The 25,125-nt window shown below is 40.3% G+C and overlaps 1 protein-coding gene across 1 annotated transcript in view; it reads left to right on the forward strand.

The window, feature by feature from the left end:
- Positions 1 to 25,125, forward strand: part of pex5la (peroxisomal biogenesis factor 5-like a) — a gene marked incomplete at both ends in the record, with an annotated part of 89,508 nt that overhangs the window by 17,816 nt on the left and 46,567 nt on the right. Inside the window, one exon of the mRNA XM_083969523.1 lies at positions 23,144 to 23,248. Within this exon, the coding sequence (XP_083825649.1) occupies positions 23,144 to 23,248 (105 nt within the window). The remainder of the gene's footprint in view (positions 1 to 23,143; positions 23,249 to 25,125) is intronic.

The following is a 25,125-nucleotide window of genomic DNA, read 5'->3' on the forward strand; positions in this document are numbered from 1 at the left end:
ATTCAGTGTTATACAAATCAGCTAAGAAAAGATGAGTATATTGCTATGACACGTCAAACAAATGGTCTATCTTACTGTATATTTTTCACTGCCAGCCTACATAACTACTTTGCAGATAGAAGCAAAGCCTTGTCTGACAGCAGCTTTTAAAAATCCTGTAATTCATTGTTTTACTGAAGTATGAGGATTTTTTAATTTTCTTTGGTGGAAATTAGTTCCATACATAAAAGGTGTGTGTATTTCAAAAAGGACAATGGGATTGTGAGTGCAAAGAGAAGATGCGTTGCGAAAAATGCAAGGAAAGGAAGATAGAGATGCTGATGCTGGCATACTAGGGTGTAATTCTGCTTCGTGTTTCTGTGGTTTTACCTAATAGCTTTTTAAAATGTTTGCTTAATCACTTGGATCTGTCTATGCACTGGAAGTCCAAAAAGCTTCCTGGCTTAGTTTTACTGATAACAGTATCTGCTCAAATAGGCTCTGGTCCAGATTGTGTTCTTTAGACAAAATGCCCCAGTGGAACAAACTGTCAGTTCACTTTAAAAAGAACATTTAAAAAAAAAAAAAGTAATACCATTGAAATTAAGGAGGAAACTGCTATTTTTTGTTGCTGATTTCGAATAATAATAATAATAATAATAATAGAAATTCAGCGATAAATATCATGAAACAATCCCATCATATTTTGCACATCATGATGTAGATATCCTCCGAGAGCAGCTGATGAATGATGGCTTCACTACACATCCTCGAGTCGGATCCTTTTTTGACATGTAAATGGCTGCATCTAAAGAGCATTCATTTCCTCTCGCAGCATGGGCGAGCGTCTTTAAACAATAAGCCATTACTGGCAGCCTATCTTGTTTGCACAGCAGGACCTCAATCCATTCCAGCGAAGGACCGGTGAACGAGAGGCAGGCTGGGTGATGGCGGGGAGGTGGGGTTGGGGTTGCTTGACAGGGCCTTTAGGGAGGATGTGTGACACCGTACTAATCAGGGTGGGGGGTGAGCATGTGCAACATCACTACAGGGGACCTGCACTTGACCTAGGGTTGTTAATGCCTGCCTGTGTTCATCTGTTTTCTTCTTCCGTGACGCGGATCAAATCCAGTCATGTGCGGAACGTCTTAAATGGCAACTTTTGGAGCTATCAAGGTAGATTTTTGAATTGCCCATTGGACTTTTAAGACTGTATTCAGTGAGCCACACATACTAGTAAGCAGCAAATTAGTACCTGAATGATGAGGATATCATTTTAGATTTAAATAAGAGCTGACTGGTGAAAAAGTAAATGAGGATATGGTTAAAAATTGGTCATGATCAGCAAACCGAGTGGTTGTATGGGTGCTGATGCTTGCACATAATGTCCTGTCCCCTCCTCCCCCTCCTCTCCCTACCTACAGCTCTCTATTCCTGCAGCTGCTCTTTTCAAAGGCTTTAATTGGCCAAAGTCACTCAAGGTAACAAGGGCCTCATGGGCCTGTGTCTGGGCAACCTGATTACTGCGTGTGTTTGTGTGTATACCAGTTGGTTAAAGGTACCACCACAGGGGCACGAGGACAACATATAATTGCTTGTCATGTTGATTTAAATAAGCCAGCGCTTTGCTTTGATTAAAATCCAGTTTGACTGCCAAAATTCTGGTGGAAAAAAACTGATGATGAGTGAAATCTGTGTCAGAATACACAAGATAAAGTACGCTGTTTGAATATCCAGTGTGTTTATTTGGACAAAAAACATTGTCCTTGGTTGACCAACAGTGGAAAAATGTTTTTGGCCCTGGCATGGCAATGTCAGTCAGTTCAAATCATTTTGCTCCGATATTTCAACATGTATACAATGAATTGGCACACAATGTTGTTTTACTGTAGCAACACTAGCAGCATCAGGAGCAGTGTCAGTTGGTCAGTTGAACTGTTCATCAGTCTGGTCCTAAAATATCTTCACAACTTTTGAATGAGTTAATATGAACTGTTACACAGACATTCATGAATCTTATTGACTTTGTTGCGTTTTCTCCCGCACTGGCGATTTTTTTTGAAATGTCTCAACAAACTATTGGATGGACTGTTCTGTGATAATACAAATGTCAGCATGCTAACATGCTAGAGTAAGATGACACACATGGTAACATACCTGCTAACCAGCTGCAATTTCGCATTGTCATTGTGGGCATGTAAGCATGCAGATGTTAGCATTCAGCTCAAAGCACAAAACTGTGAGTGTCTTGTTTTTACTGAGCATCTCTCTCTCTCTCTCTCTCTCTCTCTCCCCCTTTCTCTCTCTCTCTGTCTCTGTCTCTCTATAAATAACTCTGGGTCTATTTCTGTATCACTGATACTTGAGACAGAACAGACAAATGAGTGGTCCAGGACTCAATCGCAGGTATCCATATGATAAAAGCTCATTTTCTTGTGAAGTCAAACTAAAAGGTTGCCCTGTGAATAGCTCTTAGCTTTGAAGTTGCACAGTCTCTTTTTTGTTTTTGCTGTCTTTTTGTTTTTTTCATCCAGCTGTCCCCATCTCAAGCTCTAACTCTCAGGGGGCATACTGTACTCGACAATATCTTCATTATGTAACTGAAAGGTAGCTGGACCTGCATGCTTTATAGGCAGATAATTAAATCAAAAATCATCTTGATGGACTGGAATAGTAATCCATGAGGAAGACGGAAAGCCACGTTTTGCAATCAAAGCACTCAGGGACAGACGGCAGCCTTGCTTATGACAGCTTACAAAGCACAATGTTAAATTCATCTACAGAGAGAAAAGTGTTGCAGCCGCCCGGATCTAGGACAGGCAGAGCCTCGAAGTGAGAGACGGGTCTGCGGCGAGAAAGTAATGCCATTTTCCAGGCAGCCACTAGTAATCAGGTTACTGTACCCTCCTGCTCAATGCACAGAGGGGATCCTCCTCCTTTTGCTGCCATCCCTCATCATTAGCAGCTGCAGGCCAAGCTGCAAGTAGCAACACAGCTACAGTGTAAGTAATGACTTGGACTGGCTCTGCAAAAGGGGCTCACTGTCCTCTTTCTCCACAGTTCTTTCTTAATGGGCAGGTAATGGGGAAAGAGGAAATTGGCCACTAGGGCCTGGAGAGGGCTTTTGTTCTGCCAGGATATGAGGAGGAGTTATCAAAGGGAGAGAGAGTTAAAGTGTGAGGCAGAGGGAGACAGCCTGAGGGCGAGCTTTACCGCCCAGCCGCCATTAAACTTTGTCCTTCATCCTTCAATCCTGCCCTCTCTCCTTCCATCATGACCACCCCTATTATCTCTCAAAGTCACTCTCTCTCAGATGTGTATGCCTGATATCTGAAAGAAGGGGAGATACAGAGTGATGTTGCGGTGCCATTTTGCGTTGGATGTTTTTCACCACGGTTCAGACCTAAACAGTCAGTAAAATCCTGATCCACCAACAAGTTCTTGGTTAGAGGTCCTGGAAACCTATTTAGCTCCTTAGACGGGACAATGAGGTCCTGTCTGAACATCAGTTCTTGAATATTTCACAAAAATGACGCTCTTGATGTCTGAGCACAAATCAGGATCAAATCTGACCAAACTATAGCCAGCCGGTCTTAATTATGCAGATTACAGTAACTTGTTTCTTCTTAGCATTGAACAAATAGTAAATAATGCATTTATTTTTTATTTTTCTACCATTGCTGCACATTTAGTGCTAAATATTTAATGTTACAGAGAAACTTACTTAAGATTGAAAACATGTTTTCAGGAGTTTAAAGGTCACAGAACAATAGTTGTCCTGTTAAATATTTATAGAGTCAAAACTGACTCAAAGATTGAGGCAGGATGTGTTAACATTTAACTGAAACAATCTTTCTCTAAACTTAACCAAATTGCCATTGTCACCTAAACCTGACTGAGACTACAAAATCTTGTTCTTGCTGCACGGCAGCCCACAGCTTTGAATGGCGCAGACAAAGAAATTCAGTGGAAAAAAATGTTGCCCATTAACACAATCCAAAAAGAAATGAGTGTAAACATGATTTTAGGTGCAAATTCTTGAGAGTTCAAAAGTTAAAAGTGCAAAAATTAGCTGTACATTAGTGATCTTTTTGGGTGGCTCTGCTCCCCCCCATAGCTGTCAATTTTCTCCCTCGTAGGTTAATTATAGCGAGAGATGTGCGGCAGCATTTCAGCAGCAGAGAGGACGAGATACTCTCACAAGACTGTGTCAGCTTATTTTATCACCCGCCAGCTGGTGGAGGAATTACAACCTTAAGTTGAGCACCGACAGAAACCCTGCAGCTCTTACTGAACACTGATGGGCAAAATGGATGAGTTTGGGTCAAGTAATTGTACTTGGGGGTCAAGTAGCTATGTTTATAATGGACGAGGTCAATTAGAGAGTGTGATGCTTTCCGATTGAAAACGTGTCCTTTTGATTAGACCAGCATGGGAGAGGTCTGGTGTCAGGATGAATTGAATTTATTTATTAGTTTCTTTTGTCCCCTCAGGTAATTTCTGCCCAACCGGCTCTTCACTACTGAATCAGATAGATGAGTTTCCTTTGGTTTCTGAGTCATGATATAATCTGATACCTACATTCAAAACCAGAAGAGAAGCGAGATGTCACAGACAATGACAGTAGCCTGAAAGGCATGTGAAAAGTAGTTTAATGTCAAGATGAATTAATTTCCTTTCTTAGTATGTCTGATAGTCAGTGTCTTCTCAAAAATCAGAAAGATCAGGTTCCTTCGTTTTTGGATCGTAGTCGAGGGAAGACAAATTCTCCTCTGCAGACAGAAAGGGAACAAGACAAATCATCTTCAGCCAGGATATCTGTGTCTTCTTATAGCATGTTGGACCACAGGGGCCAAGGGGAGGCCTCATTACTTTGATTTTGCAATGCAGAATGCCATATGCCCAATAACTAGAAGAAAGGGAGACATGGAGCCATTTTGTGTTCTTAAACAGGCAGTGAAATCTTGACCCACTAAAAAGTTTTTGTTTGTTGGATAGATACATCAAGTAATGTATACAATTTGACATGATGATGGCGATGATGGCGATGATGGCGATGATGGTGCTTCAGGATAAGTCAGAAAAAGTCAACCTCTGGGACTCATGGACGTTTGTACCAAATTTAATCTGATGCTCTGGGAATCATGAATGTCCGTGCTCAATTTCACAGCAATCCAGCCAACAGTTGTTGAGACATTACAAGGGGCCAGGGCCATCCCATAACCAAGCCACTAAAAAGTACAACTTGAGGAAAAGTGTGGGCTCCTGAAGTTAGCCCGTGTTTGTGTGTGATCATCATCTCACAACTATTCAAGTGGGGCATTACTGAGATACACTATGAAGAAATCTCTCCTTGATCAAAAGAGTCCCAAAACCACCAATGCTGATGTAACAGTGGCTTAACACACAACAAAAGTGATGCAAACAATACACCTGCTCTGTGAGGTGTTCAGAGCTGCTGCGTTGTTGAAAATAAAGCAAGCCGACGGTGCATATCATTAGTCTTAGATGACAGTGCGCGCTGTGGAGCACATTCACATGAGGAGTTGCTGAATTGCGGGTATTTCACAAGTTCGCCACTTCCTCTAGGAGCTCACAGATGGCTTATGTGTTTCTGGTCTGTAGCTACAGTCCAAAAAATGATTAAGGAGAGAACCGACTGTTATTCGTTTCACAGCTGAAATAGACACACTGCTTCACTGACTGTTATGCCAGGCCTCACTGCCAGGTCATTAGGGCTTCTGGGGAAAGAACAATAAAGTCAGTCTAACAACACTGTACTGTATAAGCCTATGCACTCAATAGACAATTTTCATTTAGCGTTGCCATCATGCAGGGAAGGAAATAGACTTAATAGTTCACAGTAAGTCCATGGCAGCACTCATTCTCAATTGCTTGAGCTGGCAGCAGATCTCAGCCTCCACCTTCCCCAATCTCTCAGTATATTTCAATCTTAGATTTGTAATCCTTAACTCCATGTGGGAGTCACTGGAAAACAATATAGCAAACAAATCTTATCACATGAATATCAGCCTCAGTGTTAAGCTGAGTCAATTCTGTATCGAAGCACTGCTAATGTACAGTAGATGGAGACTTGCTGCAACTTCACATTAAAAGCATCACATGGTGAAATACAGGGCGGTTTTATTGGGAAGTAGGCACAGAGAACACCATTTATTTGTCATTGAGCTGCTGAGTAAAGTCATCCTCCCATTGAAACAAAAAGTAATGAGCAGTTAGGTGTTGTGCTGCAGGCTACAGTTTGGGCGCCTCAATTACGTGGAAACACTGTCACAGTGTGCAGCTTGAAGTAAGATCACTGTAAGAATTACTTTTGAAAAACTTTTGGAAGAGAACAATTTCTTTCTTTCTTTTTAGCACACTGAGGTATTAAAGCACTGTTTCTATTAGCACTGGTAATGGCAAATCAATCAGGACTGAAATCTTAATGATTCTTTAGGTTCTAAAAAATCTACACAAAAGGTTCACATGGAGGAGTACTTTAAAGAGCACATCCCTAAATTAATTTGGCCTTGACCATAACCGGGAACATGCCGATGGCTTAGACTACTCCACACTGCACGAGGCTACAGTGGTACAGCAGAGTAAGGTCATGCTGACGAACGTAAGCGTGAGGGGAACCAGAAGACAGCAGAGTAGAGGATAAATAAGCTTTGTTTTGTAAAGCATACAAAGGTACAGTAGTTGTGTGTTGTATTATACAGCTGTTTAAACCATGTCTACAAGGAAGGAGGATTCCTCAAGGACTGATCTCAAGTAAATCAAAGGGCGGCATTCCCCTTAAGATAATAAGACATGTTAGAGGAGCCTGGAATTTGTTTAGTTGACACAATGTCTTGTCTGGCATCCGCAGGGACTAAATATTCCGCTCCTTGTATGCTTAACATTACAGCTCTATTGACAAGATGTCATTTTCTTGGGTCTAAATTAATTAACTCAAAAGGAGCAGCATTCCTGATTGGGACACTGATTCTGATGTGTATTTTTTTTCAGATAAATATAAAAGAACAGCAGGACCGTACTGTGGAGTTTGTAGAGCTTATGACTTGAGTGACACTAACACAGTATATTTGTAAAATCAAGATTTTAAGTCTCCTAAAGCTTTAATGATTTAACAGATGACAGCAGGGTTTACAAGGTTGATTTGTTTACGTGTCGACTGCACGGTCATGGCCGCTCAAATGAAATCCTGTTCGGTGTCCTTGCAGCTGACATGGCCATAAAGAACGATCGCAGGGGCTGTGTGTAGACTTCACTTGAAAGTTTTACAATTCAACCCTGCTCCTCTGTCAGCAGACATGAGAGATGATTTACAGAATTTAAAAAGGAGAAAAAGATCTATCTTCCCCTGCTAAGAAGAGTGGAAGTCAAAACAAAGCCTCTGATTCGATTCTGTGGTACCTGATAGTGGAGTGGTCTCCAGAGAACGCAACACAGCTTTAGGGGGGAAGAGAGGAAAGAAGAGCATGTTGAAACAACGGTAAACACAGCAGAGTGCATCTTACATACAGTCCTCTTGAGAGGGTGTGAGAGCGTGTGAACATGAGTTTGTAAATGTGAGTAACATGACACTTACATGAATAGTCTAATTAGAAATACTGTATAAGAGCAAGCACAAATGCAATTCAAGCGCAGTACCAAAGCCATAATGACATATGAATTGTGGCTTATGTCTGAGATATAATTATAATTATTAAACACTAAAAAAAGAAATACGGAAGAGTTCCTAGTGTTTGCCCTACAAAAGAGCCCAAATGCACATTTATTAATAGTTTGTTATCCTAATATTTTCTGGATACATGACCTACATGTACTATTCCTCCAGCCAGACTGCTTAATCTGTGTATATGTTCTATATACTGTAAGTAGCCTGAGTTACACAATATAAAAAATGTTAATATTATGCAGTTATAATGAGAAATGTGAATGCATTATCCAATACTCCAAGTGCTCAACTGAGAAACCTCAGCAAAAATCCTTGTCTTTTTCTTAGCTAAATTGGATTCTAGTTAATGAAATGTTCATCTGCCAAAACACATCTCATGTGAGTAGTACTCCAAGTGGGAGGAGCCTAAAGGCCTCCAGTAATACCACGGGACATCTTCTGTTTTTTAACACCAATGCTGACACTTCCTGAGTCGTTTCCCTCACCCGTTCACAAGTGTTTTCAGTCAAGAAGATACAGTGTCCAGTCAAACATACTGTATATCCTCTGGTGTAGGATGCCAGCTGCCCCAGGAGTCGGGTGCTTGTACAGGCTAAGTTGAAGTTGACATGCTTTTTACATGCTCTGTGATCCTGCGTAAATCTTTGATGAGCAGCAGCCCGTGTCTCATGTTCATGTTTCAACATGAGCCTACAGTATCCACAGGGATTACATGGACGCCGCTTGCATCCACGACGTTAAAGCTTTAGTATGAGAGTATCATGTTGTGGTGCCTCAGCTGGCTGCTTTTTTAATGAGGAGCACCCTTTTTTCAGTTCACCACTCTAGGTGGGCGTTTGCTTTGCACAGGGTAAGTGATCCTCTTACAGCGTCCTCCTGACCTCCTCCTGACCTTTGACCTATAGCTCAGCCAAAGTCCAAAGGTGACTGTCCCTTTGAAAAACCAACCACATATGGTAAACTATAGCGCAATCAAGTAGAGTGTCATCATTTTGTTGTTCTTGAGCATGACCACACACAGGAGCAGATTAGTTTTGCTCTGTTGTCCAGATACTGTAGATGTCACTGTTCCTCTGAGCACTTTCAGTAAGACTGCAAAATAACAATTCATTGATGCTGAGCTGGAGATTTTCTCAATTGCTCTTTTGAAGTTCCAGATTGAAATGTCAAGGTCAGCAAATATTAGTTTCCATGCAATGTTTCCACAAGTAATATGCTAATATGCTCAATATAACGCACATAGCCTATGGCACATTACAGTTACTTGCCTGATAGTGATTGGTTCTTTATAGCTGGAAAGGTGGTACAGTATGCCAGGTAGTGTTACATGAATATTTTTCTATTGATTGGCACAGTTCAGAAATAAGCATAACTCCAATGGCATTGATGGAAATATATCATGTTGGTGCTTTATTATGTTATGCAAAACTCTATGTCCACATTTCCAAATTTTGTTTTCAAGTAAAATTTCATTAAAACTCTGTAAGACTGCTGTCATGGCTTTATAACAGTGGAAGATTATCACTCACTTATCAATGTTAACTTTAACGACACTACCATCCCCTGCATGCATTTCTACTTTTTGAATTTTTGCATGGCACTTTAAGAGCATCTGCTGAAATCATTTCAATACTGTTGTCAAGTTAAAAAGAAAAAAGAAAGATGATTCAAGACCAGTTCACATCTCATCATTTACATCAGCCTGGTTATCTTTAGAAAATTAATGGCTGTGCTTCAGTCCCAATATATGAAACAAATGTTCAAAGTGTGTGTGTGTGTGTGTGTGTGTGTGTGTGTGTGTGTGTGTGTGTGTGTGTGTGTGTGTGTGTGTGTGTGTGTGTGTGTGTGTGTGTGTGTGTGTGTGTGTGTGTGTGTGCGTGTGTGTGCGCGTGTGTGTGTGCGCGTGTGTAACTAGCTGACAGCCTTTTATGTGCCCACCAGATGCAAAGACACGATCCAGTTACATTGTGAATAGATTAATCTTATTTGCTCTCCATTCAGAGCCCATACTGTATTTGGGGCTCACAAATCTGCATTACTGAATTAAAATGATAAATGCCACACATCAATGTAACTCATGAGGAATAATCAATAGAGACTGATAAATATTGACAAGTGATTGATGGAGAGATGATTGTTGTCAAACAGTAATGGCATATAAAGTCTTTATTTTGTACTTAGGGGCTAATGGAAGAGGGTCTCACACTCAGAGAGTGATTCTGTGCATCATTTGTCATTTTTAGAGCTGCCACTCGCCATTCAATCAAACAGTAAGATCTTTTTTATTATAGAGCATGTTGCTGAATCTCCTGTCAAACTTAGCCTTAATTCTATTTGGAAAAATATGAAAAAGAGATGAGTCAATTGATAGTTGATTGTGTCATTTATGAAGAGAGACTAGTTGTTAATCATTGTAATTCATTTTTGATATTGAAAAAGTCAAGTTCGTGTCGGCCAGGGCTTGGGAAATTATTTAGGAGTAAGTGATATGTAGTTCATGTGGCATTTTTGAGCCTCAAACCATCAGCGGTTCCAAAAAACACAGAACAGATCTCATTTAAATGGGTCTTAAATTGGTCTTAACAGCTGATTTTGCTCTTGTTTTGAAACTAATAATGCTCCTTGCATATGATTTTAAAACTGTAATAAGTGAATCCAACTGTTTCCAAGACTACCATTTAACAATGACAACAAGGCAGACAATTTTATTCTTATACAATGGGTCTCTAATAATCTCTCATTTTCTTTCCTCAAATAATCCATTTGAGGATTTGGCTCTAACAAAAGTATGAATAGCTATGAGGTTTGTGGTCAGTGTGTGGTCAGATTTAAGAGTGGTGACGGTAGCTGTCCAGATGTGTTTGTGTGCCAAACTGATAATATAATGTACTGCACAGCACACTGCACTGGTGTCAGATCTGCTCAGAAAGACTCACACCATTTACTCATAAAAAAAAGTCAGAATTGCACTTATCTGCTGCAAAAATGACTCCAAGTTACTTTACTACATCAGCTGACAGTGTATTTTCATATATATATATATATATATATATATATATATATGAAAAGCAGGATATATATATATATATATATATATTCTATTTTTTTTTCTTCCAAATCCACCTTTGTCTTTTCTGTTTTTTGAATTTTGTTGCAGTTATAAAACCAAGACTTGATAATGATCCAACTACATACTCAACTCCTTTGGTAACTATATTGTCTTATCAATCAATGATGAAGATAGTTATGTGTGTCACGGATGTACACACATACAGTACTCATCCCTCTGATCAAAAGCTGACCATGAACCCTTCTCCCAGGTTTGTCACTGTGAAAACAATGTTGCTGCAGCCAGTGGTGTTTTCAGCTACAGCGACCAGTAGCTCAGCAGAGTGCTCCTTACTGGTGTGATCACAGAGGTAGGTTTGTGGAGACTTTGGGACATAATAGTCCAGACACACACTGGGCAGTCTGATGCCTTTGCAGTGATGTCTATTTAGGCCGTATCTGCTCAGCAGTCCTGGGGGGCGGAGGCCTGTATCCCCCTCAGAGACAGTTTTTCGCCATCTATCCCCATTATAAGGCATTACGGTCCTCTGCCTTCCCCGGAGTGTCACTTCATTTTTGTGAAAGCTCGGTCACGGCAGATCCTCTCCGCACTGAAATATATTCAATTGTGCCGTGCTGAAATTAGATTCAAAGTGGAATGATTATTTTCCTGTACGTAAATCTAATAATGCACAGTTAGATCTTGCCTGTTTGATGAAACTGCAGTTAATTAAAGCTTCAGTAAGCAGCGCTGGAGAAAGATGATTGATATCTGAACTCAGCAGCAAAACAAATACGCCGCTCTGCTCACTGCTGCTTCAGAAGCTGTGTGTTCCAAATATATAGACACATATCGCCAAACCAAAGACAGTGTTGTGTTCCACAGCGTCTCATATACTGTGAAAGTGGATACTCTTTGTCAAAGCGGAAGCAAAATAAACCCTATGATATCAAATGTCATCAAAAAGAATGACAGGCACACAAACACAACTAGAGAGAGATAGTTACTGAGACTGCTGTTACAAAACTACAGTGACAGAAGATCCATCCATTGTCTTCTATACTATTATCCATGTATTACTGTATCTGCATGCAATTTAGAGTGGCCAATCAACACGTCTGCATGTCTGCTGGAAGGAAGCCGGAGAACCTGGGGGCACAGTGAAAACCTGCAAACTCCACTGCAGGACATTCTTGCTGGGAGGCAAAAGTGCTAACCATCGCACCAGTGACAGGAATTATGTACCCAACCAAATAAATCTACTGTTAGGTCTCCATGGCTAAAAAATATTTTGCGCATTGTATGGATGAATAACGTGACACAGAGCAAACAACAAGACAACATACTATACAGTAGCTACCATCGCTGATGCAAGGAGAGCAACACTTAAAGCAGAAGTAAACGGAATGTTTGTGTTAATATAAGTCTTAAATAGTTCTATCTTAATTTAAATCCAAATTACTGAAACCATTACTAGAAGTATTTTTAGAAGCATTCCACAGTGGTAGCCTACCAAAATCAATGACTGGTGCTGTAATAACACTGTTGCCAAAACCAGGAAAGCCTAGCAACAGATGTGAAAATATGAGACCTATAAGCTTATTAAACTCTGACCTTAAAATTTTGTGCAAAATTTTAGCAAGAAGGCTCCAAGATGTATTACCTAGTATAATACATAGGGATCAAAATGGGTTCATTCAAGGACGCCAAGGATTCCATAACGTCAGAAGGGTCCTTAATGTTATTCAAGGTTTAAAAGACCCCTCCGATAAGGCCCTCCTATCTTTAAATGCTGAGAAAGCTTTTGATAAGGTGGAGTGGCCTTATCTCTTTAACATCTTAGGAAGATTTGGATGTGGCAATACATTTTTAACATGGGTTCAGTTGCTGTACTTAAACCCTACAGCAGAAATATTAACAAACAAAAATTTATCAGAGCCAATCACAATTAAAAGAGGATGCCGTCAAGGGTGTCCCCTATCTCCGCTATTATTCACTCTAGCAATCGAGCCATTAGCAATAGCTATACGAACACATACTGAAATAGCTGGAATAACAATAGGTCATACAGAGCATAAATTAGCGTTATATGCAGATGACGTCATTCTGTTTATCTCACACCTTAGTAGAACTATTCCTGTGTTGCTGGAGATAATAAAAAACTTTGGTGGCATCTCAGGATATACAATTAATAACTACAAGTCCTCAATTTTATTACTTGACGAAAGAGAGAAAGAAAATCCACTCAGGGAAACTTCCCAGTTTAGAGTAGTAGATCAATTTGTCAAGCAGAAACAGAGCGAATTCTCAACCAGTCTATGCCCTCCAACTCCACAAGGCCTCTCCACCATGTTTTCAAATGACCATTGAGAGTACTGGAAGAAATTGCGCTTTCAAGACAGAGGTTTTTCAGTCCAGCCATCTCTGTGTGTCTGTCATCTGGGGTCAGTCACAAGGGAAGGACCGTAACAAGCTCTTTGCACTTTCCTGGTGTTTGCACCTCTTTTTTATTTTTTTATTTTTTGTGGTTCTGACCTTCTTGCCTTTGGCTATTTCTAAGCCATTTCTGCATCTTGGCAATGTACTGTAGCCTACTTATGTTGCAGAGTATACCCCCAAGTTTCCTGCATGTGCACGTCGTCTTCGTCTTCACCTCTGGTTTATACATCGGTTTCTCATTGGTTAACAAATCAGGAACTGAGGTTATAGATAATGGCCACAATAGCAGCTTGTTTTGGTTTTATATGGTCCCGTGGGGCCGGGCTCTATCGAGCCTCGGCAAACATGACATTCACGGCAGACCAAGGTTAAACAGTATTTCAAAATAATAGTGTTTAAGATGCTATGGCAGAAACCAGACAGTTATCCCCCCCGAGAACAATTCAGAAGATTTCAAGTATCACTCACAAAAAACACCCAAGATAGAATTTGCCAAACTCAAATTGCATCCAAAATTCACACTTCAACTGAGTCAATACAGAATTTACTAAGAATTGTAAAAGGTAGTGAAGTATCGACTCAATCATTAATCTAATAAATTATTTAAAGGGGAATTGTCGTTTTTTACAATCTGGACCTTATTTCTAGCATAAAATCCGATCATTTACTCAGCCAGATAACTTTGGTGTCATTCCAAATCGTTCCGATTAAATTAGATCCAGCCGAGAGCCGCGTATATCCATATACACAGGGCAGCGCAATGCAGCCTCTAAATAACACATTATCTGCCGCGAAACGTGTTGATTTCACCAATATTTTGTTATAGTACGCTAGTGCTATTCCCCTCTGAGTCCGGGGTTACCTGTTATCAACATCCAGGGTCTGTAGGTTGACCTACTAAACTCTGACCTGGATGATGTCATCTCCGAGCGCTGCCTGGCTCATTCCGATAATAATAATTCGGCTTCGGCATTTGGGTCCATTTTTAGAGCAACAAACCAGAGCTTTAGTAAATCCAGGTGGTGGAGAGGAAGTCTGTGGAAGCTGAACTTCATCCAGCTGCTAATTTTGTTCTGACAAGTCGGAAACAACCAGAAACGAACCGTAGCATTAGCGGTAGCAACAAGCTGCGCGGCGCTCAGAGATGATATCATCCATGTCAGAGGTCAACCTACATACCCCGGATGTTGATAACAGCTAACCCCGGACTCAGAGGGGAATAGCACTAGCAGTGTTTCCCACAGGATTTCAGGAGACCATGGCGCGACTGACGGGGGGGGGGGGGTGTCCTTGGTCCGACGGGGGGGGGGCGATATAGCGCTGCAGCTGAGCAGTTAGCGCGATATAGCGCATTTAGAATGCGACCCTGTATGTGTGTCTATGTGCAGGCAGAGATCAGAGATGGTGTTTTAAATAACCATGCTAGCGTTTCACCTGCTCTCATCTCTGCCAGTCAGCCTCTCAAACTGCCGCCTCTCTCGCACCGCACGTAGACACACGTGAAAAAAATAAATAAATACTTCTTTTTTTTAAAATACTGGCACTAGCTACTACTAGAAATCAACGAGTTTCGCGGCAGATAATGTGTTATTTAGAGGCTGCATTGCGCTGCCCCGTGTACTCGCATTATATGGATATACGCGGCTCTCGGCTGGATCTAATTTCGTCGGAACGACTTGTAATAACACCAAAGTTTTCTGGGTGAGTAAATGATCGTATTTTATGCTAGAAATAAGGTCCAGATTGTAAAAAAGAGCAATTCCCCTTTAAATGGATTGTGTAACCATGGTTAACTAGTGAACTAGACTGAGTTAAGGTAAAGGTAAAGGTAAAGGTAAAGGTAAAGGTACTTTATTTGTCACATATACAGCTAGTACAGTGAAATTCTTTCTCTGCATTTAACCCATCCCTGAGGAGCAGTGGGCAGCCACGGTGCGGCGCCCGGGGACCAACTCCAGATTATGAGCCAGTGCCTTTGGTCAGGGGCGCCCACGCAGACACGGGGAGAACATGCAAACTCCACACAGAAAGGACCTGGGCGGCCGGGAATTCGAACCCAGGACCTTCTTGCTTTGAGGCAACAGTGCTAACCACTGTGCCACCGTGCCGCAGCTTAAACAAAATGTAGAGGTGACAAATATACACCTGTTCCTCTTGTGATAATGGGAATGCAATCAGTGAGCTGCATATGTGACACAATGGATTTTGGGTTCTATCAAAGCAAACAATAGTTTCAATATTTTTTTCCTGCACTTAACCAGAACAGAAAGGGGAACAACTGCGGTGGGCTCAGATTCTTGCTTGTAATTGTCTCACCAAACTCACAATGCCAACCTCACCTCCATGACACCTGAGTAAGCTTAGGCGAAAAAATATTTGCATTAGTTCTGATTTGCAGCAGCAGCCTGACAGACCTTCCAGTAGTTAAATGCTGCAGGTGCAGAAATGCAGCCTCGGGGTGGCTTTCAGCAAATCGCCTCAAACCTCTTTTGTTGACCGAGGGATTTAAATCATGACCAAAGCTTAAATCCATACAGACATGTCTGCCACAGTACTATGGGAGACATTCACGACAGGCAAACACTTTTACACAGATCACCAGCTAAGCACTGCTGTCCAAGCAATCTGTGGGTGAAAATCTGTGCAAATGGAATAAGCCGGTTTGCTTTAAAAGTTGAAAAGCTCAAAACAAATAGGAAGCTGAAGTGATTAGAGAGCTTTCAGTTGAATACATTTCACATCACAGAATTACTGTTGGGTTTATGTATTTTAATTATAGTGTCAACTGTGTGATATTATGACTAGGTCAGCCATTTAATGCATCTTCAGTTGCCACAACATCAATTATGGTATCCTATAATTCATTATCGAATTGTACTGCTCTTTACAGATGGTTCAATAGTAAAGTAAACACATTTGGACCAATCTGTCTATAGCTGCAGGCTTAAGATAATATTAACTGTACACACAAAGCTGATGCCAATCTAACTATCTGCAGAAAAGCACATAAGTGCATTTCTCAAAATGTTGAAATATTCCTTTAACTCAATGCAAAAAAAAAATTAAGGCAAATTGTAACCATGAAACATTTCATCTTTTCTCAAAACAATCCTGAGAAATCACAATTCCTAACTTTGTCTCTTGCACAATAATAAATATTTTCTATGCTGCATTAGATGTCATTACTGTATGCACATGAGAAACAATTAAAAACAGATGACTTTGCTGTGGCTTCTGTGTCTTTAATTAGTTCAGTGGCCTGAATTGCACTTGTGTTATGAAGGAAATAAGGTAACCAAGGAATCAAATACTGATTAGAGAGGAGAAATAAATCCACCATGCTGTGTTTCAGGCTTATAATTATGTGCACATTAGAATAATTGCAATTATACAATATAATTTTGCCACAAGCACAAAAGAACATTGCCTCACAAACCAAAAGCGCCCCGAATCTGAATGCCTTAAAACCCTTTTAGGCTTTGAGAGTTAGATGATGTCTCATGCTCAGACATGTTTATTGGACTGACAATGACTTCATCTTACATTTTTAAAGTTTTTATAAACCTCTCTGAGAAGATGAGTGTATAATAAATGTATTCTCACGAGACAAGACTTGGCATACGGGGTAGTTATTTGTACTGGGATGTAAATTTCTCTGAGCTTCAGGCTGTAACTCTGGACATGATTTGTATTAGCCATCATCATCCAAAAAAAAAATCTCTTGTCTTTGACATGACACTGCTGCAAAGTAGTACAGTACAGGCCAATAGTTTGGGACAGTGATGTATGAGCAGCTGTGAGCACAGTAAATTCTTCAAATTACTTTTCAAGACCACATCACGTAGCAGTTTTCAGTGACATATTATGTGTAGCTCCCTCCAATCCCCATTCATTATGAGAAGCAATCCCCATAAAGTGTACCAAAGCCAATAAACAGTGGCAGAAAATGTCACACTGATAGAAAACTTCCTCATGAGCTGCCTCAGCTGAAACGGCAGTAATAAAATTGAAGACCCATGGTAATATTTATAGGTATTAGCCTAGCTTATTTGAAGTATTAGCACTACTGGATGTCACTTATTGGCTTTAATATCTGGAGTATAGGGATCCTATAACACACCACCTTTTGTGTGTGTGTGTGTGTGTGTGTGTGTGTGTGTGTGTGTGTGTGTGTGTGTGTGTGTGTGTGTGTGTGTGTGTGTGTGTGTGTGTGTGTGTGTGTGTGTGTGTGTGTGTGTGTGTTTTCTTTTGAAAGTTGCCATATTAATGTGCAAGTATGATAACACTGGCCAATAATTTCCAATTTGGTGTCAGCAAATCCAGCAGCAACACTAACACAGTGTCATTTTTGTCAGACCTGCCTGCCTCAAAGTCAAGAGAGTGGCACAGCTAGATGTGTACTTAAGGAGATGTGGTAATTTGCTGCTTCTCCTGGCGCACAACTGCATACATTTGTGGCTACTCACTAAATGACCATTACTGCAGCTCTTAACCAACAGTTTCTGCCCTTTTCAGCTACAGGCCCCTTTAGAGCAGAGTACAGGCTTATTACGACTGCCCCCACCATTTGTTTGTATGTGTTTACCAGATGTGACCAGTCTAACCAGAGACTTTTCCTTTTACTCCTTTTCCTTTAAAAAAAAAAAGTCCTGGGATGCATAAACTAAGTCAGTAATTTGCACGGGAAAAGAAAAAGATTGGAGGAGAGAAAAATTAATAACATAAATTTGTGTCAGGGGGAAATGTATCTTCTATATATCTATCTATATAGAACATAACGAGTCCAAATGTCCTCCTTCTCAACTCAGGTTAGAAAACTGTGCTTCTTGGTGTAATTAATATATGTATGAAATAATAACTGGGGCATTTCACTGTGTTGTAGAAAAATACATTATTGAAGCTCCTTCAGCTCATCTTCCCTGCTAACGTCATCCTTAACCACTCTCTTTCACACTTTCCACAACTCTGCCCATCCAAATTGCAAAGATTTGTCGAATCCCCAGCGCACTGGTGATCAGGCCCAGTTTCAGTCATTTGGAAGCTGAGCGTGTGACTTCAGTGCAACTGCCAGCTGATCACTGACTCTGAGGACCAGAAGGTTGATTGAAGCCCTTCTTGGCAGCATGAACTTTGGCCCCCTGTCGGGAGTTTATTAAGAGGAACTTATTTACACAAGCTCAGTGAGTTTATGTCGGCATGAATTATGAAGCGGCAGCGATCCATTCATTATCCACCACTGTGTAGCATCTCTCCATAGCAAGGAGTGCGCCATGTATTCTCCTCTCATGTACATAGAGTGTGTGCTCATCCCTGACTATGATCAATTTTCTATCTGCAGAGAGGCATCCCAGCTATTGTTTGCAGATTCTTTCTGAAGCCAAGAGCGAATCATGTGAGAGGTGAGAGGCTAGAGGTCTGCCAGCAGTGAAGAGAGGCGCTTCAAAAAAAAAACCACTGCATTATTATGGCCAGCTGTAGCATGTGGCAAACATGGCAACATGTCTGTGCATGTCTCCATTATTTACAATAGATGGGAAAATTGATGTTGTTCCCTTATTTGGCAGCACACCTGAATATGAACACTGTGTGTGTAATGGCATAAACAAACATGTGTTTAAGCATTCTTTCCAATGGGACTGAAACTTTTTGCCTGAGTAAAACCCATGCTTTTATATATAGTATGTGGCCATTCTTCTCCATCTGGCTCAGAAATGGATCTTGTAGGGAAGTTTCCTCTCTCCTGTATAATTCAGGACTTAAATGTCACAATTTTAACACGATAAAACGCATCTGCAGTAAGGTGCCCTGATTTTGAGCAGTTGGAATTCCCTCATGAAATCCTGTTTTTACAGGAACTATAAGGAATGGGACTACTATGTAGTACATCTTTTATTTAATAAGCGCTTTACACTCTGCACTTTATACAAAAAATAAGAGAACTCAATGCAGTGATAGATCTTTCTGTGAAGGGAGCTTAATTGCTAATTAGCAGCATATACAGTAAGAGCAATTGTTAAATCCTGGGTGTTTGTCAAAAGCTCGATATGTACTCTATATGGATGATACAGTAGAATAGCTTTGTTAAACTAAAGTTGTTGTTTTTTAAAGCCTAAGCAAACAAACCAATATGTTTAAGATCTATACAATGGCAGGAGGGTCAGTGTCTAGAGGGGACAACAGGAACCTGTTTCCACTGTCACACACCAAAGTAGGCACGGTTTCATTATAAGCAAATAAGCCCCTCCTACTTTTGACATGTAAACATCCATAAAGGATGATCCCCTCTATGTAACTTAAAGCTACAGCACTGCTGCTGTGTCCCGATAGTATTTCATCATCGAAAGCAGTTTGGTATGGTAACAAACTTAATTTCCTTGTGCAGAAGCAGCGATACATGAAATTCAGTATAGATTATTTCATTACTGTCCTGTGAATGCCACAGAGGGTGGGACAATATGGCAGTGCTGCATTAAAAACTTAATTTTACTCATCATTAGTCTGAGCCACCATGCCTGTGTTGTTTGAGATGCATTACCTGTTCAGGTTATTAATCCTCTCCATCTCTCTTCCATAATAACTTTGCCATCCAATCTTTAGTTTAGTTATGTTTCGTTTGGTAACGTTACATAACCTTCCTTCAGTGGTCCCATACTCGAAACACAGGTTTGAACACAGCAAGAATTTGGTGCCAGACTTTTGTTAAACCAGGTAATGAGCAGAGTTGTAACCTGGGTCAGGTCATGTTAGACTTCACTTTACAAATACAAAACCTTGCAGGAGAACATCTGAAAAAAAAAAAAAAACTACAAAAGGGGAGAGAATATTCTAGATTTTAAAATTTAACTACAGAGAATAATCAAGGGTTGGCCAGAACTGAGCTACTGTAAATTCACCAAATGCCAGAGCCCTATTAAAATTGCTTGCAAATATAAACGGAGCCCTCTTCAACAGCACATTTAAAAAATATATATATCTTTTAAAATCTGAGTTCAAGGGTTCATCAGTATTTGTAATTGAATACAGATGGTGAGTTTGAAAACAGCAACTGCATCAGGAAGCAGAAATCATCGCTGCCATTGAAACAATGTGCTGAGTCATGGTCAAGACATGGTCCTTCCTGTGCCCAAACAAACTCAGCTTTCTCCAAGGATACTGCTTTAGCATGAAAGTAAAAGTACTGTCACTCTTACCTATGAGAATGACTCTGCAGTAAAACCCAATTTTCTGGTATTAGTTTGGTGAGATAACCATGGCTGGGAGACACAACAGCACCCCATAATAGACTGTTTGCATGATGCTGCAGTCAATCTCATCTGCTGTGGATAATTTGTTTCTCTGATTTTATCTTTCAACAGATGCCTCTGTATTAGAGAAATAAACAATTTAATCAAAATGTTATAGTTATTTTACTCAGCTTAAACACTGAAATCAACAAAAAAATTAATCATTCACATGTCTGTCTAAAATCATGTTGATTATTTCCCCCTTTGGCAAGCTCGACAGTGAAATAAAAGCTTCCATTCCTCCTACTTTAAACACATAATTATCTTATTGTGAAGGTTTCAAACAGCTGTGCTGAAGAGGGAAACAGTGTTGGAGGGTGTCAAGTTCCCCAATAGCTGTTCACTGTTCACTCATGTGCTGCCAAACATACAGTATCCATGATAATAACTCTAAAAATTAGAGCCAGTTTAGTAAAAGTTGACCCAAACCAACACAGTGGGCTGGCCAAGACTTTAAGCCAACACACACACACACACACGCATACTGACTGCGTGCCTTGTGGAATACATCCTCGACACTGTTGGCTCCTAAAATACCTGCACATATGGCACAGAAGGAACATTCAGCGCTGTTCAAACGTCATCATCTGCCATTGAGAAAAAATAAAAACAAATGTTTAGGCTCGTTTAGGGCTTTTCAGAATCATCATGAACACACACATGCCACTTTGCCTCTGGCAGCCGTTTAGCCAATTGTGTTGTTCGATTCTACAGAGTGAGTCTAAGCCAATGAGTGGGTACAGGCAGCTTTTGGGACTTTATTGGGAAGATTAGTCTTTCAAGGGAATACCCTCTCAAGGCAAGGCAGGCACATGTATTTTGTGACATCAGTTCAGGGAATCAGCAGAGGCCTGATTCATTTTTCTGCCAAGTGGAAATGTGAAAGGCCCTAATATGATCCTGCTAAAAGGCTTCCAGTGTTGCCTCATGTTCTGCTTCAACAGGCAGCTTCACAATCTAGGAAATGTAGAAACTGAGTGCGATAACCAGAACCTTTCACTCTCTTTCTTGTCTCTCTGTGGTCAAAAAATTTAATTGCAGAAGGATGAGCTCTTTCCTGAGATGAAAAGTGTAGTCTCCTGTGACAGAGGGAATTCTGCGACATCTGTGTGCCTCACGATGATTAATAGCGTACTACATAATCTCCCGGTTATGGGTAAATTGTGAAAGTAAATGTCGGCGAGAAAGCCGGTGGTCTCTGCAGTCCAGCTTCTGTCATAAAGTCGAGGTGAAGAGGATGACAATAGACTGGAGAAATCGATTTGACCTCTTATGTAATCAATTTTTACTGTTATGTAATGTGGCTTTGGCAATTATCGGACAAGCGCTACACACTTTTCTTTCAAGCAGGGCTTGATGGAGGGCAGGACAGTTAATGCTCCGAGGGTAAGTTTTCTCATAGTGAAGGTCACATTAAAGTCTCAATCTATAGGTTTATATCCCTCCTGCTTTAACTTATGTAAAGTCATGACACAAAAAACTAATTGGGAAAATGGCAACCAGTAGTGAAGCAGCTTCACTGAATCAAAAAGTGCTATTTCTCTCTTTATCTTTTTAGTTTCATTTATATGTGTCTCTTGGGAGCAGCTGTTAACAAATGGCTGTTAATTTGGAAAATACAGCTTCACAGTGTTTGTCAGAAAGACAAGCACAGCAACTGATTCCCCCAATGGATTAAAAATGATTATGTAAGGCGGTGATGACAAAAATAGTTGTTTTAGTTAACATAACATTTGTTAACAACTGAGTATTTCCAGAAATTACAACTCAGGAATTGAACATATTGATTTGCATTTTTGTAGAGAACTTCTTGACTACAGCCCAAAGTATACGAGCAATTTGTCAGACAGAGGCCTTTAAAAAACTTTTGACTTCATTGGACAAGTGTCAGTCTGGATACAGACAGGAAATGGTAAAGAAGGAGAGGGAGGAGGATATGAAATGCAAATCTTCCCTGCCAGAATCACATCATTATGGTCACTCAACAATCAGCACAGACACTCAAGCATATAAAAAGAGAGGAAATGTTGTGTGCAAAGGAAGTGCTGATTAGAAAAGACAAAAAAAAGACCTCCAAAATAATAACAGATGAGGGCTCAATTCAGTGACATCCTGTTCTCTTGTTACTTTGGGGGAAAACGTCACAGATCAACCAGCTTTGAAAACACAAACACACCGAGGACTGTTTTTTTTAGGCTAATGCTGCTAATAACTATTAAGCATTTTCTTAAGTGGTGATTGTTTTCCTGATAAACTACGTATTTGGACCAGAAAAGTATGAAAAACGTCTGCCAGAGTATTGCAGCTTTACAGTCACCACCAACAGCAATATATGAAAAGCAAATAGCAATACGCCTTCATCTGCCATATCCATACAGTCCTGTGCAGTAATTCCTATAGCAAATAATGGGGTTTGGGAAATGAGCTCTGTTCTATATTCTGTCATCACACTGTGGACAAATACGTCTGTGGGCGACCATGTTCATCATTGTCAACCCTCCACATTGTGCAGTGACCCTCTTTTCATTGCCATAGTCTTGTGGAAATGTCTTAAGTCAATGTTTTATTGTTAGAAAGCTCCACACACTTTAGTATTTCCATCATCATAAGGTAAAGTCTGTTCTGTAAGATGCCCCGGATGGGGGCAAAAAGCACTGAGTTGACCAACTGTCCTGACGCAAGTCATTGTTGATTTCACTGTTGTAGGGGAAAGACTCTAGGGCTGCAGATAAGACTGTTGCCATGGTCCTGAAGGAGATACCAAGTAAGGCGTCATCTGAAGGGAAGCCCCTCCTCACAGTGACTACCAAGGTGGGCAGAACCATTTCAGAAACCTCCCCACCCTCCCTCCCCTGCCTCCAAGTGGAACATCCTCCTGTGCTGGTTATATTGAAACAACAGTCTCTGAGTGTCCTATAACTGACCTCCACTGTCTACTAACTCACTTTAGCCTTTTCAGTGTTGAATCTAACAAAGAAGCAACAATTATTTTATTGCCAGCTGCTCTATGGGGTATAAGCCCTTCTATAGCATGACTACAGTATTAGAGTGAATAACGATTTTGTGATTTGTAGCAGCAGAAAATTGCTGCAATTATCCTTGTTAGATTTTTTCTTTCTTCCGAAATTAGCCTTTGAAAGATTTGTAGTGCTCTTCTTAACATTGTTTTTAATGTTTATGGGGATGATGAACCAGAGGGTCAACACAAATGTAATCTCCCATTCCTAATCAGGACAGAAAAAACTTCAACAACTTTTACCACTCATAAGCAGTTGATCCTCAGCATAGTGTATGAATGCACATTCAGAATGCACACAAGTCACACAACATGGCATTAAGTTGTTGACTGAGCTCTGTGTGTACAGAATAGTGCAGCAAATGTTAATGCGACCGCTTTTCACCTCCTCTCTTTTGCTTGTTAGGTGTTACAGCTGGATGAAGCTGATGCTCCAGATGCCAATATGAGTTATCTTGTTCTGCCCTTGATTGCTTCTGCACAGTGTGTGTGTGTGTGTGTGTGTGTGTGTATGCGGGTCTGTGTGTATGCGGGTGTGTGTGTGTGTGTGTGTGTGTGTGTGTGTTCTTATCTGTGCTTTAACACCCTGCTTTGTACATGTTTGATTCTCTAATACAATGCCTGGTTTGATAAGCTGTCATACAACCAAGACGATTCAATAATGGCTTAACAGCATTTTTGCTGACACATGTTACGACTTTATACCTTTAAGAGATTCATTTTCCTCTAATGTGTAAATCATGATTCATCTTTGCTGAAATTCCTGCCTATCAATGCAATGATGAAACACCTTCTATAACAACTCAAGTAATCCTGGTGCATCTACGTATTTTGAATTGATATAATACCCAAGATAAAGTTCCAGCTGTAGTGTCATAGAAATCAATATTACTGTGACAATAGGTCAATAATATCCTGCTTATAACATTTGACCACTTGCAAACAACAATACCTTGATTCTTAAGAGAACACAGAGACAGTATCGACTGAGAGAACAAACACATACGTCCAGTTTACTGCTCTTATGTCAGATTATCACGGCACAACAGGGTTTGAACTGTTTCATCTAGCTCATTACAGTAAGTTTTTCATGGAGCATCAGATGAATCTACTGGCTCACAGGACTTAGGAGTAATGAGTTTCATGTTTCCGGTATCAAACAATAGTTTGTTCATAATAAACACACAAGGACATGCTCATGCACTCAGAGCTGCCGAGTCAATACTTTGTCTACCTCACATTAGCTACAGACTGCACTGAGTCACAGCTTCCATCCAATAACAACACCAAGCATGTCACACTGTTTTATGAGGCATGCTACCATGACTACTGTCATAAACCTACAGTAGTTTATCACATCACTGTCATTATGGCTCTCCAACTACCAAACTACATGTATTCATATTGCAATTTTAGTCTATAAAATGACAATAGCTACAACAACCAATTACTCTTGTCGTGGAAATTTTGGTTCTGCCGGTGGAGAGTCAAAGAACACCACACTCTGTATGTAACCAGAACCAAGCATGTGGCCAGCAGACCAGTCACAGTGCAATTAAACTGGACAAACATATCAGACAAGAGCCAACATGACAAAAGGAAATATATGAACTGATGTATAAAGAATCATTGTTACATTTATCATTATAAGAGTAAATTTGTCTATTTTTCT

This window comes from Trachurus trachurus (assembly GCF_905171665.1).
Source record: "Trachurus trachurus genome assembly, chromosome: 4".
Lineage (NCBI taxonomy): Eukaryota > Metazoa > Chordata > Actinopteri > Carangiformes > Carangidae > Trachurus > Trachurus trachurus.